This window comes from Odontesthes bonariensis, chromosome 13 (genome assembly GCF_027942865.1).
Source record: "Odontesthes bonariensis isolate fOdoBon6 chromosome 13, fOdoBon6.hap1, whole genome shotgun sequence".
Taxonomy (NCBI): domain Eukaryota; kingdom Metazoa; phylum Chordata; class Actinopteri; order Atheriniformes; family Atherinopsidae; genus Odontesthes; species Odontesthes bonariensis.
Genome location: NC_134518.1, coordinates 21761529 through 21778713, shown reverse-complemented (window position 1 = coordinate 21778713; position 17185 = coordinate 21761529). Strand labels below are relative to the sequence as shown.

At 39.6% G+C, this 17185-nt stretch overlaps 1 protein-coding gene across 3 annotated transcripts in view; it reads right to left on the bottom strand.

Annotated features, from left to right (window-relative positions):
* Positions 1-430: 430 nt before the first annotated feature.
* Positions 431-17185, bottom strand: part of mid2 (midline 2) — a 143923-nt gene continuing 127168 nt past the window's right edge. For all 3 annotated transcript variants that reach the window (XM_075481536.1, XM_075481534.1, XM_075481537.1), the window contains 2 exons: positions 4891-5098; positions 431-4566 (listed from right to left, as the gene is read on the bottom strand). In XM_075481536.1, coding sequence (XP_075337651.1) covers positions 4143-4566; positions 4891-5098 — 632 coding nt within the window. In that variant the 3' untranslated portion in view covers positions 431-4142. The remainder of the gene's footprint in view (positions 4567-4890; positions 5099-17185) is intronic.

Sequence of the window (17185 nt, the reverse complement as noted above, 5' to 3'; positions counted from 1 at the left end):
ACTTTTTGGACCCATGCGGTACAGTTCGGCATAATAGTGAGGAACTTGTGCCATTGACAACAGATGAAGGCTAAGCGGGTATAGCCCCTTTAACCCTACCCTGAGCTCCGGATGACCTGCCAGAAATTGGTGACCTCACTACACCATCAACCCGCAGCCCTTTGGGATACTTTTTTAATTAAAAGTGTATGGAAACACTGAGTAAAAAGTACTGTTTTTGTGAGTTTAATTGTGGATGGTATGAACTCCTGAAACAGTTTTTACACGTGATACAAAATTTAAATGTTTTTAAAGTCAAACATATCCTTTTGTCTGCAAAATCCTTTGGGTCCTTTTTCAGACACTGTTCTGGACAAGTACTTCATTTTCTAACGGTGTCTCCTGTAAGTAGGAAGGCAAGACAACAGGGAAGAATCTTCACTCAAAACACTTTTGGGATCAGACTTTTAATTGGACTTAAATTCACATAAATAACATTGGTTCATATATATTTCGTATATCATACAGCTTTATATAATATATATTTCCTCCTATGATTTACATTCCTCTCTGGCCAAAAGTATCTCTGTTATATCAATGGAAACAGAAAGCATTTCATGAAGGCAAAACTGTTATTTTTGTGCTGGTTATCAAGGTCCCAGTGCCAAAAAGGAGAGGAGTACTTTTCTCTTTGTTGTAAAAAAAAAAAAAAAAAAAAAAAAAAAAAATCCCAAAATTACACAAACAGAAAAGCAAAAAGGAGAATCTATTGCATTGTTTCTAAGGTATTAACACTGCACTACGAAGAGTGGGTAGCTACTGAAAATCATTCACCATATATATTTAACTGGACTGACTTGTGACACAAAAAAAGAGCACTGCAAACAACCTGATATGCATGGCGTTCTCGTCATGTTTTTTTTTTATTGTAAAAAAAAAAAAAGAAGAAGAAAGAAACAGAGAGATATAATATGTATTACTCGATATGAAACCTCACCGTGAAGAGTTATGAACCTGCAGCAAGGTCACGTAATCATGCAGTGACCCAACCATAGAGGCTCGAGCGGATGGGTAGAGCTTGTCCGCCCAGATCACAAATCAACACACGGTCAAGCCTGAGACTGACGTTATTCAACAAGATCTATGGATATCTGTAAATCAGGTGACATTCAGTAATCTCCCTGACAAAAAAAAAAAAAAAAAAAAAAAAAAAAACTGCTCTCATATCAGACGACTCACTGTGTTACCTTTGACATGTGGATTACCTTTAGCCATCACTCCTGTCATCAAATAAGCCTACAATTTCCCTTAATGAATAACTGAAGCACACTATTGTTCAGTGTCAGATTATTACCGCTCACCCACAACTGAATGCTCGCCGGATGAACCAGCAAATGATCTATTGGTGTGAGCCCGCAGGTTGCTGCTTTTTCTGTTTGCTTTTTCAAGGCAATGACATCATTGCCTGCCGGAAGAGACAAGTATCATGACAGTCAACATTATGTACACACCAGGTGATGAGAGAAGGGTGGTTGAAAATAGTCATGAGGTGGGATCTATGTTTAAAAGTCTGCATCTGTCTCTTTAAAAGCTACCTCCAGTGTCTGTTAACTAAAACCTCAACTTTTCCTTTGCAACCTGTTAAATCTGCATAAACTACAGTATAATACACATTTGATTGTCTGAATCTGAGCTGCTACCTGAATGTCAAATCCAAGACTGTCACCCACACGAAGCCTTGAAATCCAAACAAAAAAGCAAACAATGGCTCCAGCTGCTATTTGAGCAGCGATGAAGGACAAAATGAGTTGGAGATCAATGAGTGTAGCGACAAGACTTGAACTTGACCATTACTTAAACCCCGGGATTCTACAATGTGTCATGCATCTATCACAACAAAACCAACCTGAACAGAACATGACTCATCTTGGTGCGTGGATGTGCATGTGTGTGTTTGTGTGTGTGTGAACAAATCACAAGAGGAAAACACAATCATGCCATGACATTGCAACAGACTAAGAATTTAAGTGTTAACCCTCTTCGTCCCTGAAAAGTCATCAACAGGGTGAACGTTTTTTAAACAGCTTTAGTACATCATTATATTGTGTATATTTCAACTTCCATAAATGTCAGCATAATATCGCATCCTTTTTCCAAACCAGATTATTTCACTGTGCTACTGAAAATTTGCAATGAGGAGGGCAAATTCTTGTCTGTAATTGAAGTTTGGATTGTTTTCTATTGCAATGTGCTGGTTGCACAAAATTGGCATTGCAATTTAATCATAATTAATTCCAGACAAGTAATTATTTTGTCTATACGAGCAGGACAACAGAATGAGTTAACACAACCAACAGAAGGATTTTTAAGTCACCTACCCTCCCCATCACATCCCTGCCACTCAGCCCCATCTATTTCACTACACATAGAGGGCAAGTTGTGTTCATTAAAAAGTGCATCATGAATATGTTGCCATCAATAATAAACGTAAACCGTCTTCTTTTTTTTTGGTTTTAACATAAATAACATTTATTTTCTTGTATATTCATTAAATCTCTTATTATACAAGTGGAGTAGTCATGTAATGCGAATCTGCCCCCTGTGATGTTGTTAATTCAATATCCAGGAGCACCGTTTACACTTCCTGGAACACGGAAGCTGTAACCCACCAGTGCAAAGACAGCTGATGGGCCAAATCTGGGAGGAAGATCAAGGAGAAGACTTCAGCAACAACCACTGAAAGCTACCAAAGACACATGAGCAGTGACAGCAGAATATTTACAAATCCACTACAAGCATCTGATTTAATCGGCATTATAGTAAAGTCTAGTGAACACAGTAAACGGGACACAAAAAATATATCTCATTTTAGGAAAGTATTAGGTAATATGTCTGTATTCTCTTCACTGTTTTCTGAGATTTCTTTTCTTCTTCGACGGAGAAAATGCCACTCACAAGTTTCCTGCAAGGGCCTAAAGCATTGAGTGTTACGCAGCATCGGTACACCCTGATCTGGAAGGGCTATTTGGGGAATATATCTTACACTAGTATGATGCAAGTGTTAAGCTGAAGCATGGAAAAATTTATCATTGTGTTTCCAAAATATAGCCAGTCAGCCACATAACATTTTCAATTCAACTTCCTTTGACAACTGTATCGGAGTTGTGTGTATTGTGTATTGTGTACAGGACATAAAATAAATCTATCAAGCAAAAAGCTGTCCTAAGTGAAAAAAAATGTACGCATCACAAGCTAACTTAAGGTTTTAAATGCTTAGTTGAAACCTGATAAAAATTAAAGCTTTTGTCATTTTGAAGTGAAATTTCATGGCTAATTTCTTTATTTGTTCACCCATGTGTGGGCAGCACTCTCCTAAAGCCTTTTTATTTTAGCATCTCACAAGCTAATCAGTTGAAACATTAAACCTCCAATTGTTACATTTGTAAAGTAAATGAAACTCTAGTCTTCATGTTGCTAAACTAAGCCAGCTAATGGCACTCGCTGCTTTACAAAGCAGAAAAACTTCAATGAATTGTATATCAATTAATTCATTGATAATTTCACCAAATCTAATTCGGCTTTTGTTTTATTTGTTCACTTGACCTTTCATTAAACCGCAATGAAAGAGATATGAGGACATCTAAATTATTGTCTGCAGTAAAAGATTTCTCTGCATTGTACTTTGTATTTTTTTTCTCTTTTGAAACATCGTCTTAAATACATCTAAATTCACTGTTCATATGTTGTAGCTTCAAACTTTAAATGGTAGACATGAAGATTCTCACCTTGGTCTTCTGCCTAGAGGTCAAATCAAGAGAAAATACAATGAAAAGGGAAGACCTCAAATGGTCCTGGAAACCAGGAGTCCAGCCCTGCCCAGTGACTGACCATTGCTCGCTCTGCCAGCGACTTCAGGGCATTAGATAAATTCTACATACAATGATGTTTACCGTCAATACAACTTGTTCCCATCCCCTAATATATCTGCAAAACATAGAATGACAACAAACTAACAGGACTAGCAATGTTCCAGATGGTGGTGTGCATATTTCCAATCCTTTTTGTGACATCAAAACTTGTTCACTCATGAGGTTTAGAGCAGAACTCAGTCACACTGTCAGCATCTCTCAGCTCCCAGTCAACCCCGTAAGTCACTGGACCAGTCAGTGGCAGGTTTTCATCCCGGTCAAGTACGGCGATTCCTGCCGGCACAGACCCATTTGCTGCTGTTGCTGCTCCTGAAGATCTGAGGCCACCCCGTCAACAAAATCTGGGACAGGTAGCCCTGAGAGAATCATGACGGACTTGTTCCAGATCATGAAAGTGGGTACAACAGGCAGGAGGAAGGAGATTTCGAACGTGTGAATGTGCTGGGAATTCATGGCATCGTAAAAGGACAGGGAATTGTTGTCGTAGTCCAGCAGCACGCCCAGCCGCCGCAGCTGCAGGCTGGCCTCCACTAGCATCTCCTTACCATCATGCCGCACCATGAAGTTGTTGTTGCAGCGTGACAACACCCATGTGGATGAGTTCTTGCCACTCCACTCGTTTTTTGGGGCTGATTTGTAAGCCACGCCGATGGCATACCTTCAGGGAGGGAACAATTGGAACATATTAGTCATGTGAAACAAGTGTCCTATTTAATAGCTTGCACTGTCAGGTTACCAAATGCTGATGACACACAAGAATGGAAAAGACCCTTTGGGTCTTTCCTACATCTACTTCACAGCCACTTATTAGGGGAGTATAATTAGGAAAGAGTATTCACTGTGCTGAGTGTGTTCTATTGTGTGTGAGTGAGTCCAGTTTGCATAACAACCTAAATTTAAACTCCCAAAAGAAAGATATTTCAGTTTACCAAGCCTCCTTACAAGCTTATATAATGCACTAGTGTGCGGGTGTGTTTCTTACCATGTGGAAGCTCCCAGAAGAACCTCCCAGTAGTGACACCCACTGTCAATAAAGACATTACCGGCAGCTCCGTAGGAGCCTGTGCCGCTGAAACGCTCTGGGGTGTGGCTTTTCTTCAGCGAGCTCTCATCCTTCTCCATGGTTAGACAGTCATTGGACAAACGCAGCTTCTTGTGGGCCGTCTTCGGGTCTAACTTGAAGGGCTGACCTGAAGAAAGACGCATTCAATTTAGTAACGAGGTGTATTTATTTCTCAAAAGGGCAAAGGACCTCCTCTCAACTGTTAAGTCATGAATATAACAAAAACAGCGTGACTAAAGATATGATTTTTAAATCCTTTATGAAATTTGCACAGTTTTGTTTGATCTTTTGAAGTTCTTTTAATTGTACAGACCACAGCTGCTGAAATAGTGCGGATTATCATTCTAAATGGACGTATTTGTTGGCTGCAGAGTGTGAGAGGTTATGGACAATTGATTTTTTTTCAATTTCAAAAGTAGGCTGTCTGGGGCAAGAGCACAATCTCCAAACAAGTCAGATTTATTACCTCCTTAAAAATTTGATGAAGGAAGTGTATCTTCTACAATTGCTTTTTGATAGTCCAGCAGTTCCTGAGGAGTTTTAGCATTCATGCGAAGTAAAGTTAGCGAACACTTTTACATTGGCTGTGGTCTATGTGATCCCCTGAGCGAATATCAAGTTCTTAGCTGCTGTTATATTTGCAAGTCCGTTATTAACTCTGTGTGTCTGATGTTCTTGTTGTGAAGACACTCTCTTCAAGATCGTTCAAGATTGCTGAGTGGAAAAAGGTAAAAGGTACCACAAGATCAAAAGGCGTAAGAGCTGAGAATAAGAATAAAAATTAGAGGAATATTTTCAGTTAGAGCAGCTCCAACTTAAGTGGATAAATAGGACATGGGGTGAGACGTGCCTGCAGAGAACACACAGGGAGAGACAGATGAGGAGACTGTTTGAAATACAAGGGCGAGAGTCTAAACTTCAAAGCCTCATGCCGCCTTTGATGAAAACATTTCATAACAGTGAAGGAAGTCACCCGGCATTTTCTTCTCTTCCTCCAATCACACAGACTTGTAAATTAGCTGAAGAAAATACCCTTCACTTCCCGCTGCAGTAGGTAGTGGTTGGAGCTATTCAGTGTAAAAGCTTCTTTCCGACTGCCACAATTCAGTTTGCAATGACACCAGTAATTTAGGTGTAATGGGTGGAAATTGGGAGGGCACAACTAGGCGAGTGGCAGAGAGGAAGGGACTAAAAAGTGAGGTGCAGAGGAGAAGTTTAGGGGATAATATGGGATGGTACAATTGGTGGAGGAGCACCTCTCTACCTCTCCATGTCTGTGTCTGTGAGTGTGTGTGTGGCTTCTTGAAAGTCAGTCACATCCCTTCCAGACCTGACATTTAACTCTGACACCTCTCATCTCATCACTCAGCCTCTCTGAGTCTCCCACGGCTTAATGAGCAACACAATGAGGACCCTGACTCCACCTCCCTTCTCTCTATCTGCCCTACCCTTGATCTCTCTTCCCCCCATTCTTTCATTCTCATCCTCTCTATCCTCTCTCACACACTCCTTTCCAATAATCTGCGTGGTGAGTGTGTGTTACTGCGTGCGGATATGAGACGATGAGGCCAATGTGCTGCTGGCAGCCAATTACATTAATGCGCTCTCTTTGAACTGCTTATCGCTGCCAGCGCAGCCATTTCCAAACACTAGGGCTCTGTCATGCCTTTCCAGGGGATGACTCCTGAGAGCCTGTGCTTGGCCAGGGCTTGGGGAAGGGGAGACACATGTGACAGTAGAGGACACGTACACACAAACATATTCGCACACATGACATCAGCTGCAGCCTACACTAATGCAGGCGTAGAACAGTAATTTACCAAGTGGAAATGTTTTGAACAAGTGTGAAAATGGAGAAAGTCGAGCATAAGAAGTCTGCACTGCAAATTAAACAAGCTAAATGCCACTAAAAGAGCTGTTGCTTTCAGAAAGTTTCCCTTCGCTTTTAGGTACTTCCATGCCTACACCTGCTCTAGTATTTTGATACACCCAGATGTTTTAGATGTCATCTAAAATCTGCACACTTTTAATCCTGCAATCTTGGCTACATAATGGAAGCATAGCCACCACTGACCACTTTTAAAAGGGACATTCAGGATTTTCTTTTCTTTTTAATTTGAATTATAATTAGACTTGTGTGGACTAACTATGAGAAGTCAACGTGTTATTTTCAGTATTCAGCGGTCAGAGTGCTTTCAGCAGGTTCATGTTGCCACATAGCGTAGCAACCCGAACTGTATCAGAGAAAACGTAGGACAGAGTAAACAATTGTCTGGTGCAGTACTTCCATTATATAGCTCTTGCTCAAACTACAAAGAAATGTCTAAAACTTGTTTCAGATGGGAGACAATATGCTCTTCTTAAGATAAGACAAAAGCTCTTCTAAACTTTTAGCTGTTGGTTGAGAGACATAATGAAAGCATGTAAGGAGAGTATTTGGAAGAAGTCCAATTCAAATGAAAGTGCAAGTCCAAAAGTAAATTCTGAACCTTTTTTATATCGACTTTTAAGAAAAAAAGCAGATCAATTAAAACATTTTAATTTAATATATTGTCAATTCTCATTAATCTACATGAACAACTATGCTAATGTGTACCTATGTAATTCATTATGTTGGGTCATCATGTGAGCAATCAACTATATTCTAACTGTGTCAACTGCCTGCCTAACATTTTTGCAAAAACATAGATTAAGCTACCACAAAAAATTATCAAGATTGATAGTAGAATAATTATTCCGCATATATAAACCATTACTGGAGTGAAAACAGCAGCAATAAGGACTCTTGACACATCAGCAGTTTTACACAGGTTTCTACCTCCCTGCTGAACTTACAAATCCTTCCTTTTAATTAAAATGTATGACAGCCTGCCACTTGGCTTCTAAAAGTCCAATTCATATGTGAAGTGGTATGTAATCCAACAATGCTGACTACTTTCATCTGGTTGACATACAGATGTACAGTGGTGAGATTAAAAATGCATCGATCATGTATCGACCAACAGCACGGCACGATTATGAGATGCTCAGAATTCCTTCCTAAGAATGTGAGTTTACATGTTTAAGACTTGTTTTCTCTGCTTTCACTGGGAAAATTCTGACTTTTTTCTGTTCCAAGACAACTGAAAAAGTCATGACCTTGATCTTCAGCTTCACCCTTTGATGAACTGGGCAGAATGTTCAGAGACTAGCGCTAGCGTTAATCGACTTAATTTTTTTCTTGGTGAGATGCTGAAGTTTCTGGCTTTCAGTGCCCACATTCAGTCTGTTGTCTGACATGGAAAAATAACTTCCAGCTGACTGGTGCTTTCTTCAAACGACGTTCACCTCCACTTACTGGCATTTTCACCTGCTGTGTGAACACAGGACGGTGCTTTGAGTGAGCAAACATACAAACAATTTGTCATGAAACCCCAAAAGGCAAATGACAAAACATATTGAAAAATCTGGCTTTTGAACCCGTTATGACCAAGGGTGACGCATGCATCATTTGACCTTTCAAACCTGGAGTGACGCACGCACGTCGCATTTTCAAAAACATATTGATAAAACAGAGTGCAAAGTCAGTAGTTTACAGTAGAAGTTGAAAGTTTAAACTATCAAATGTTTTTTTTTCATTTCATGTTTCGAGTTTCAGATTTTAGAAAGCGAAATCAGTTTTCAGGAGAAAACCACTAGATGTAAAAGGTAATTTGTAGAAAATATACATGCCATCTGTTTGATGGATTATGATAAAACATTAAAACTGATAAGAGCTTCTCCGTTATCTGCTTATAATAAAAGTCAAATGTCAATCTATCATTTTAATTAGACTAAAAAGTCAATATCAACTTTAGCTCTTTTATATTTAGTGATAAAGACAGAGACAAAACAATGTAATAAAAATGATCTCTTAATTTTTGGATTTTTGCAGTGGTTGAAAAATTAGGAACTTTTTCATGCTTCAAACAACAGACTGATTTAACATTTAGATCTGGCCTCTATTAAGTTCATACCACTTGAGTGAGGATTATTATTCCTCCTGTTGTTGAAAATGTTTGTATTTTTTTTTGCTGTGGGTGCATTTTTGGGGTTGTCGTCTGATGCAGCGACAGCAAATCGGGGAATCAATATTGTGCTTCCTGTAAAATATTACTTATTGGATTAGGACCTAAAATCAAAAGAAGGATCCAGCTGCTTTAATTCTCCTGCTTCTCTGTTTGTCTTTAGGCATTTTTTTGTCTTTATTTCACAACAAAGTTTCCTGCCGCAATCAGACTCAGGATGTTTTAAACGCACAGCATTCCCCATGTGGAGGCTTGCATCGTTCTTTTTTAATCCTCAGCCTCACTTCTTCCTCTGCTCCCAACACTTGTATTCCCTCATCATCTCTCCACCTCCATCAGTTTAATTTAGGGGCTGTGTGGTAGCTTGAGGCCTGTCATCAGAGATGCGTGCTGGGAAAATATTATTGCAGGTCCTTTAACAGGAAGAGAGATGTGTACCCATTGGGTACCTTGACATGTGATATTTTCAGCATGGATTTTAGCTGCTTACCTTGCACGGTGACTAAAATCAGACGAAATGTACACATGCTTTACATATACACAAGCTCTCCGGGGTGTTTGCCCACTCCTTGCTTTGTCCACACAATGTGGAAGCCCAGAATATTTTACCAACGGAATGACGAACGTTGCAAGGCAGCAGTCAGTGTTTCACTGTCAGCAAAGTAGCTGCTCGAAACAAAGCTTGCATGCATTCACATTTGCTTTTGTTTGGACACAATATGCTCACTCAAAATAATGGCTGGTTTTTACTTGCAAACAATAGAGCTGCTAAATGAAGACATATTCAAGACTGGATTTATGATAATGGTACTCCTTCTTCACACCATTCTGCAGCCTCGAACAATGAAATGACAAAAGTGGGTGTTGATGTTTGGAGGCTTCACACAGAGGGACAGGTGCAAATGTCAAGGTTCTTGAACGTAGGTCAAGGTGGATAAATACAAGCAGATAAGTCGCTTAACACCTATCAGAATGTGAAGAAAATGTGTGAACCTACACGTACATAAAAAACAGTTGAGTTGGGTTCTTGGCATCTTCAGTACATATCAGCGCACAACAGGAAACTTAAATAATCTTTACAGAAATTTTGAAAAGATGCTGAAAAGGTTGTTCCGAGCCTTCGTATATGTGCTGAATTTGAATTTGTAGCGTATAGCTGACTTACAGCACTAAAGTCAGACGCTATAAAAAGCACATCCTGCTTTCTTAAACCAGATCTGAAAATCAGCCGCCTAAATGTAAAAGAGAAAACCCGTAAGAAGTCACGGCAAGATAATACTGCCAGACTGCCTGCAATCTACAGACCTTCTGAATATTACGCTCTCTAATTTCCAACCTGTTTCTCTGCCTTCAGTCACTACAGTCCACCCCACTCTGCTGCTCTCTGATTTGAATTAATTAGTGAGGAGATAGCCAATTAAAAAGCACAGACAGGGCACGGACAAACGAGAGCTCCCTTCAATGATGTTTTTGTTCTTTCAGTCACAACTCTAATAAGTGGGGACCAAACTTTAATTTGATTTTATGCTTGTGAAGGCCAAAAAATGTTGAGTCCTTAACACAAGTGTAGAGAACACTGCGTTACCAGCCACATGTACTTTTGTTTTGAGTAACTGGAGGCAGATCTTATTCTTTGTTTTTCATACAATATACATGTGGGAATATATCTATATTCAACATGTCAAAAAGAATATACAACAGTCTGAAGCCCCTGCGTGAAAAATCTGTGCAAAAGTGTTGAGCAGGAGGCAAAAAGGTTTTACTTAGTATTTTGATGGTATAACTCCTCCTGCACGAAATAAATGGCTAAAAAGCAGTGGACCAAGGGGACTGATGTCTGCAGACACTCATCCCTGCAAAGAGCAATCTGGTGTCTTTTATTTACTCGACACTCTGCCTCTCTCACTCTCAATCTGTCACTTTTCATCCACTTTCAAACTCCCTCCCTCCCTGTCAAGGTACTTCTTCTAATTTCTGAAGACAGAACTGTGGAAACCTGGTCACAGTTCACTCTGAGGTAAATGCAGAAGTGCGCTCATGGTGATAAAAGGTCACACGCGAGCACACATGCATGCACACCCCATCTTCTCGACGGCCTTCTTCTTCATCATGCTTAATTCATATGTTTTTCAAGAAGCTGTGAGTTACTTTACATGTTAGCGTTCAGCATCTAAGAGCACAGTGATTCTTGGATAAAGTACAGCATTAGAGTCGCTCCTTACTTTCAACCGCTCGGTGTTCAAAAAGTGGTTGCATTGGAGTGACCTAAAAAGCTTCAAAAAGCACAAGGACATGATTTCAAAATGTATCAATAGAACCAGCTGCGACGCACGTGACAGGATGTGAAACCATTCTAGGATTCAACATTTAATGAAACTAAATAAATAAATTAATTAAAATGAATAAAATAAGATGAAATTAAATCAAATCAAATCAAATCAAATTAGAAAAAAATAACTTTTTCCTTGTCTGGTGCATTTCATAACGCCATATGCCAATGTCCGTAATGCAACTCTGAGATTCAAGTGGGTCATTCTTTTCCATACATCTCTTGGGTTGACATGATGTGCAGCTAAGGACTGTAATTCTAAAAGGGCAAGCAAAACTCTGTGCAAAGTACAAATAGAAAAAGACTGAATGGCAAGGCTACATCTGGAAAAAAAGACAAATGGCGTGCTAACGCGAACACCTCGTAACAATTGCCAAGCATGGTGGTGGAGGGCTGATGATTTGGGCTTGTTTTTCAGCCCCATGACCGGGGAACCCTGCAGTTATTGAGGCAACCATGAACTCCTCAGTATTTAAAAGTATTTTAGAGTCTAATATGAGGCCATCTGCTTAACAGTTCAAACTTGGCTGAAAATGGGTCATACAACGGGACAATGATCCCAAACACTGCAGCAAAAAAAAAATCGAAGTATTGCAATGACCTTGTGAGAGCTCAATCTGAATGAAACGCTGTGGTGGGGCCTTAAGAGAGCTGTTCATAAATGGAACAACTCAATGAAGTAAAGCAATGTTGCAAAGAAGAGTGGACCAAAATTCCAACAATGTAAGAGACTGATAGCTTCATACCGATGATTACTTCGACTTATTGCTGCTAAAGGTGGTTTTACATGCTGTTGAAGCATGATGTATTCTAAGTTTTTTAACAAACCTCTGCGTTTTGCCTTTGTTTTTGTTATATGAATAAAGACACAGTATACACAATATGTCATGCTTTGTTCTTCATCCAAATTGATAGACCAGGTAAGAACCAAATATCCTTTTTATTGTGTCCAGATATGTAAACTCTCTCTTTTCACATGGCTACATCACTTGAGGCAATTTATCAGCTTTAACGCAGCTCCCCCTGGAGCTTCTTTTTCCACATACAGAAAATACCTGTGAAAAAACTGATGCATAAAATTGGTGCGGACTGCTGGATTCACATCCATCCTCGACATGCATGTGTAGTGCACCTTCTTGGTTATATTTAGGAATTACTCTTCAGAAAGGGAGGGCTGTGATGACGCGTGGCTTTCCAGGATCTACTACTGCTTCATGTCATAATATTTGCTTTGCAACCCTCTACCTGAAATATGATGAGCTTAGGCAAAAAGCTTCCCGGGTTTCTCATCCTGGAAAGAAAACGAGACAGTTAATCCTTCCAATCTATCTGACAGACAGAAAGAGAGACTTTAAGTGCAAAGAAAAAACGAAAATCGTTCTCAGCTGAAAAGTTTGCCATTACAGCAGAGCCTGCCCAGCAGCAACGTGTGGAAGAAAAACCTAATGAGCCTGTCAAAGCGAGACATGTGTGACCAGTTTTCTCTTGGCCCATTTTAATCCAAACACTACTCGCTATCAACAGAACAGATGAGAGAAGCTCTTTAATACGAATACCAATTCCTCTGACAAAAACAGGGAGGGGAGAGAGGAAAAATACACGTGAAGAGACTGACAGAGGCACACGAGGTGAGTCGGTGTCATGAGGTTTCATAAAGAAAACCTTGTGGGTAAAATTTTTGAATGTTTTGTGCTATTTTGACGGCTTGTCTAAACATCACAGCAGAGGGAAAAAGCTGACTGGCAATCACAGGCTCAGATGCTCTACTAGTGTTGGCTGTGGGTGGACAAGCTTTTCCCATCATAACACAGGCTGCCAGAGAAGGCCAGTGAGTGGGAATTATCCTTCAGCATGATACTAAACAAGTATAATGGCCATTTACGGATTTAGTATTCATATTATACAGTATAAGTGCTAAAATACAGTGTTTTACTGGCAAATATGACACTTCTGCTCATATGTTTGCATGGATATATATAAATCCAACATACACGTAGCTTCAGATTTATGTTTACTGTTAAGATCAGATAGGATTTGCTTATGAAAAGGTTGAGATCGCAAGCTATTTCTATGATTTACTTCATGCCGACCTAATGACCAACGTGTTATTATATGTTTACGTGTGACAAATGCATTCCTGTATTACAATAATTAGGCACAGTGGAAATTTTCCGAAGAGCATCCCGGTTAGAACAGAAAACGTACGATTCTTTGTGTTATTAGGAGTGAGCTGTGTGATTCTAGTTCAACAAAAGACTTAAGTGGAATACAAATTAGTCAAAACCATACTTAAATACGGTAGATGAGCGCATGCACTTGGATCACTATCTTTATCTTGTAAAATCAATATAATAAGAATATAATATCTTTAAAAAAAGCTGTTTACAATATTGTTTACTTTTTTATTATGTTGTCAATTATGTGGAACCAATAAGCTTCACTGAACTAACCAAATTGTGAAGGACAAGAAGAAAACAACAGAAATATGTCTTTGTGATAGTTCATGTATAAAGGCTCAAGTTCAAAGGATCAGATGGAAGTAACACATTCGTGGAAAGAAAACGTACTAAATATGAACTGATAGGATAAGTTCACACGGACCGTGCAGTGGAGGTGTGGTGTTGTGCCACCGTGCTCTTAAACAGCACACCCTTGTTGCAGATTGAGAAGTGTGACAATAGTGTTGCTGTGTAGTGTTATATGTTCCACTGTGACGGCCGTCTCATGCCGTTGCACACAGATGTAGATTTAACTCTGTGTCCACCTCCAAAGGTGCAACAATTTCCATCTCTGTACCTGGAAAATAGGGCTGCAAAGTGGAAAAAAGGTGCAAAAGTCTCTCCCTGGACAGGCAGTGCTACAGAGGCTGATGCTCGTGTGTCATAGTAACTCAGAGATAGCATTCTGCTGTATGTTATCTTTTGTTCCCCTTCAGGAAAAGCACTTTAATAAGGGTAATCTTTATACTACACCTTGGAGTCAACTGCAAGTTAAACATCTGAGTCAGGCTGAAATACAGAAAAAGGACCAACAACAATCACTAGAATTAAACTGCTTAGTATCCACGCTGTTATGCCAGCAGGTCTTAATGTTATATTAAAGTTTGACCCATGCATCATCAAGTATATTAGGAACTGCACATGCTTGATCTATCACAGCCTAATTATTTGTCTGCTTGAGGGGAGCAGGAACACACTGTAAACACTAAATCAGCGTTTAGGCTGATAAAGGGAATCTTGTTATTAAACAGTAAGTTATTCACATCCATCAAGTTACAAGTCAGAATTATCATATAAAATCCTGTGGGGTATAAAACATCAAAAGCTTGTCACTAACCTTAGAAAGGAGATGTAGACTGGAGGGATAGTTGTCTATAGTTTTTATCACAGTGAACAACTCCTTTCAAACTGTATCATCGTTATCAAGATCTTCTGAAAATGCATTGGCAAACCCCCTAAAGTTCTGTTTCCCTTTTCACCTTTTTACAGCTCAGATTACGGCTGGTTCATATGTTTATTACCCGTTACATAAGTGTTGCTGCAGCTACTGTGCGGTTGCATTTCATCTGTGACTCAGGATTCAGGCTTAAAGTTAGAGCTGTACAGTAGATGATGATAACTGAATAATAACAAGGAGAGAAGCACGAGTCGTTTAAATGTGTATGCTGAGCGAATAACGAGTCCAAAAAAAAGAGTGTACTCATGTGAGGAAGGGGGAGAGATCATCTTAACTGTGACAGTTCCCACACGCCTTTTTTAGCAGGCTAATGGTATCCAGATTACAGTTAATCCTAAATGCCACAGCGAGACTCCTGACAGAAAGCGGGGAGGAGTTGGCATATCTGCTCTGTTTGAGCTTCACAGCACTACGGCTGCAATTTAAGACTGATTTTAAAATTTTATTGAGCCCCTTAGAGGAAGTTTGAAATTAGCTGTATAGCAAACGATTTAACTCATTTATTGCCACAGCTGAGCCGGTGCAATATTTCTATAAAAAAAGACTGCCGGGCAGTAGGATCATGTGGACACAGCCACACTGTCTCTTTTTTATCACGTCATATAAAAGTAGATTTAAATGCACCTTCTTTTACTCGGACTGGGGTGTTTTTCTTTTTTCCTTTCAGTTCACGTTAACCTAGCAGGTCTCTACCAGCATTAATCATTCTAAGCAAGTGTATTTATTCATTCAAAGTTTGATCAATCTTTGTTTCTTTTAGCTTCTTTCTTTATTTTATTTACTGTGAACCGTTGCCGAGGAAAGCAGGCACATCAAAGAAAAATGTAGTTCAATATAAGGGCGTGATTCAACAGCAGAGCAACCAGCTTCAGGGTGAAACTGAGAAAAGAGACAACAAAGAGAGACTGGTAGAGAGGCCGAAAAACTAAGCACAGCCTTTTCTGTGCTGAAAAATTTGCATTCACTTTGCTAAAAAAAAAACAAGCAGCCTTTCATGAATGCGGCATGAAAAGTAGATGATAATCACAAAGACACAGCGTCCTCAATGTTTTGAGATTTACTACAGAAATGGAAAAGAGTGTAGGTAAAACAAAATAAAAACAGCCAGCAGTTCTTTAAAAGAGAAGTGATGGAGGAGTTGGTGTTCTGGAGTTCTGCAGGTTTAATCCTTGAAGAATCCTCGGCTGTGCAAGTGAGTGCAGAAGTGAAACGGCAGCATAAGTCACTATAAGCTGACAGGTGAGTGGGAGTAGAAAATAAGTTAAGACGCGCTGCACTGCTTACGAGCATCTCTTAAATAAACCATGGCAGCAAAACCACAGATAACTTGACGAAGGCCCTGGAACTTGCAGTCTTTCTGCTTTCCTGCTTTCATGGCGACATGGCGGAAAATTCGAGTGGTCTTGCTAGCTGTCCATGTTGTGAGGGAGAAAATGCAGAAAAAGATGGAATCATTTAGTTGAGGTAAGTGACAGCGAGGAAAGCTCACGGGCACCACAAAGCCTGTCTGTTTAAAAGCCACACAGAGCGAAAGAGTGAACGCAATCTGCTTAGAAAAAGCATCTCATCGACTGACGTGCCAAACTTGTTGGCATGGCATGACTTAGCTCACAATAATTACAGGTGTGCCAGTGTGATAGATAATTCAGCTAATTAAGTCATTAAAGCTGAGCAATATCAGTTATGGATGATCGGTTTTACTTCATGCAGAACTGTTATTGGTAGTTGTAGCACATACATCTCTGGCAGTAACTGTTTATAATAAGTGACCTATCAATACATATGCAGCTGACAGACACATAAGATTACTATGAACCCTGTAAAAGCTTTGATTAACATCATGAACTGATTATCCAAAACAATCCAATCAATGATATTACAAATGTAATGTGATCAAACTAGATACTTTTCCTGCCAAACTAATGGAAATTCTGCTAATAAAAGTAATAGAGACGAGATGGTTGGCAAAGAGCAGTCCTTATGGGGCTCTTTCTGGCCAAAGATCTGACAAACCAGACTTTCACTCATGCTGTACAGGTTCTGAATGGCCTGTAGCTGTAGGCCAGACAGACAATATTCCTGAAGCATCTCCACAGGATTATCCTGAGGGACGGAGTCACGACTTTTCTTCGTGCTCACAGAACATGTTGTCTGGTTGGGCCAACAAAAATGGCACGATATTTGCTCTTAAATGCTAAGTGCTAAAACTAAGGCTGTTCTTGTGAAGCTGTCACAAAACATGAAAGGAAATGTTTCTGAGATGACTGAAGTATGTTTGCACACATACGTGCACACTTGACAGACAATAGGAACCTTTCAATTGTATTAATCATCAGAGGACAAAATGAACAAAGCTTAGAAAAGCTGTTAGAAGCATCAGATA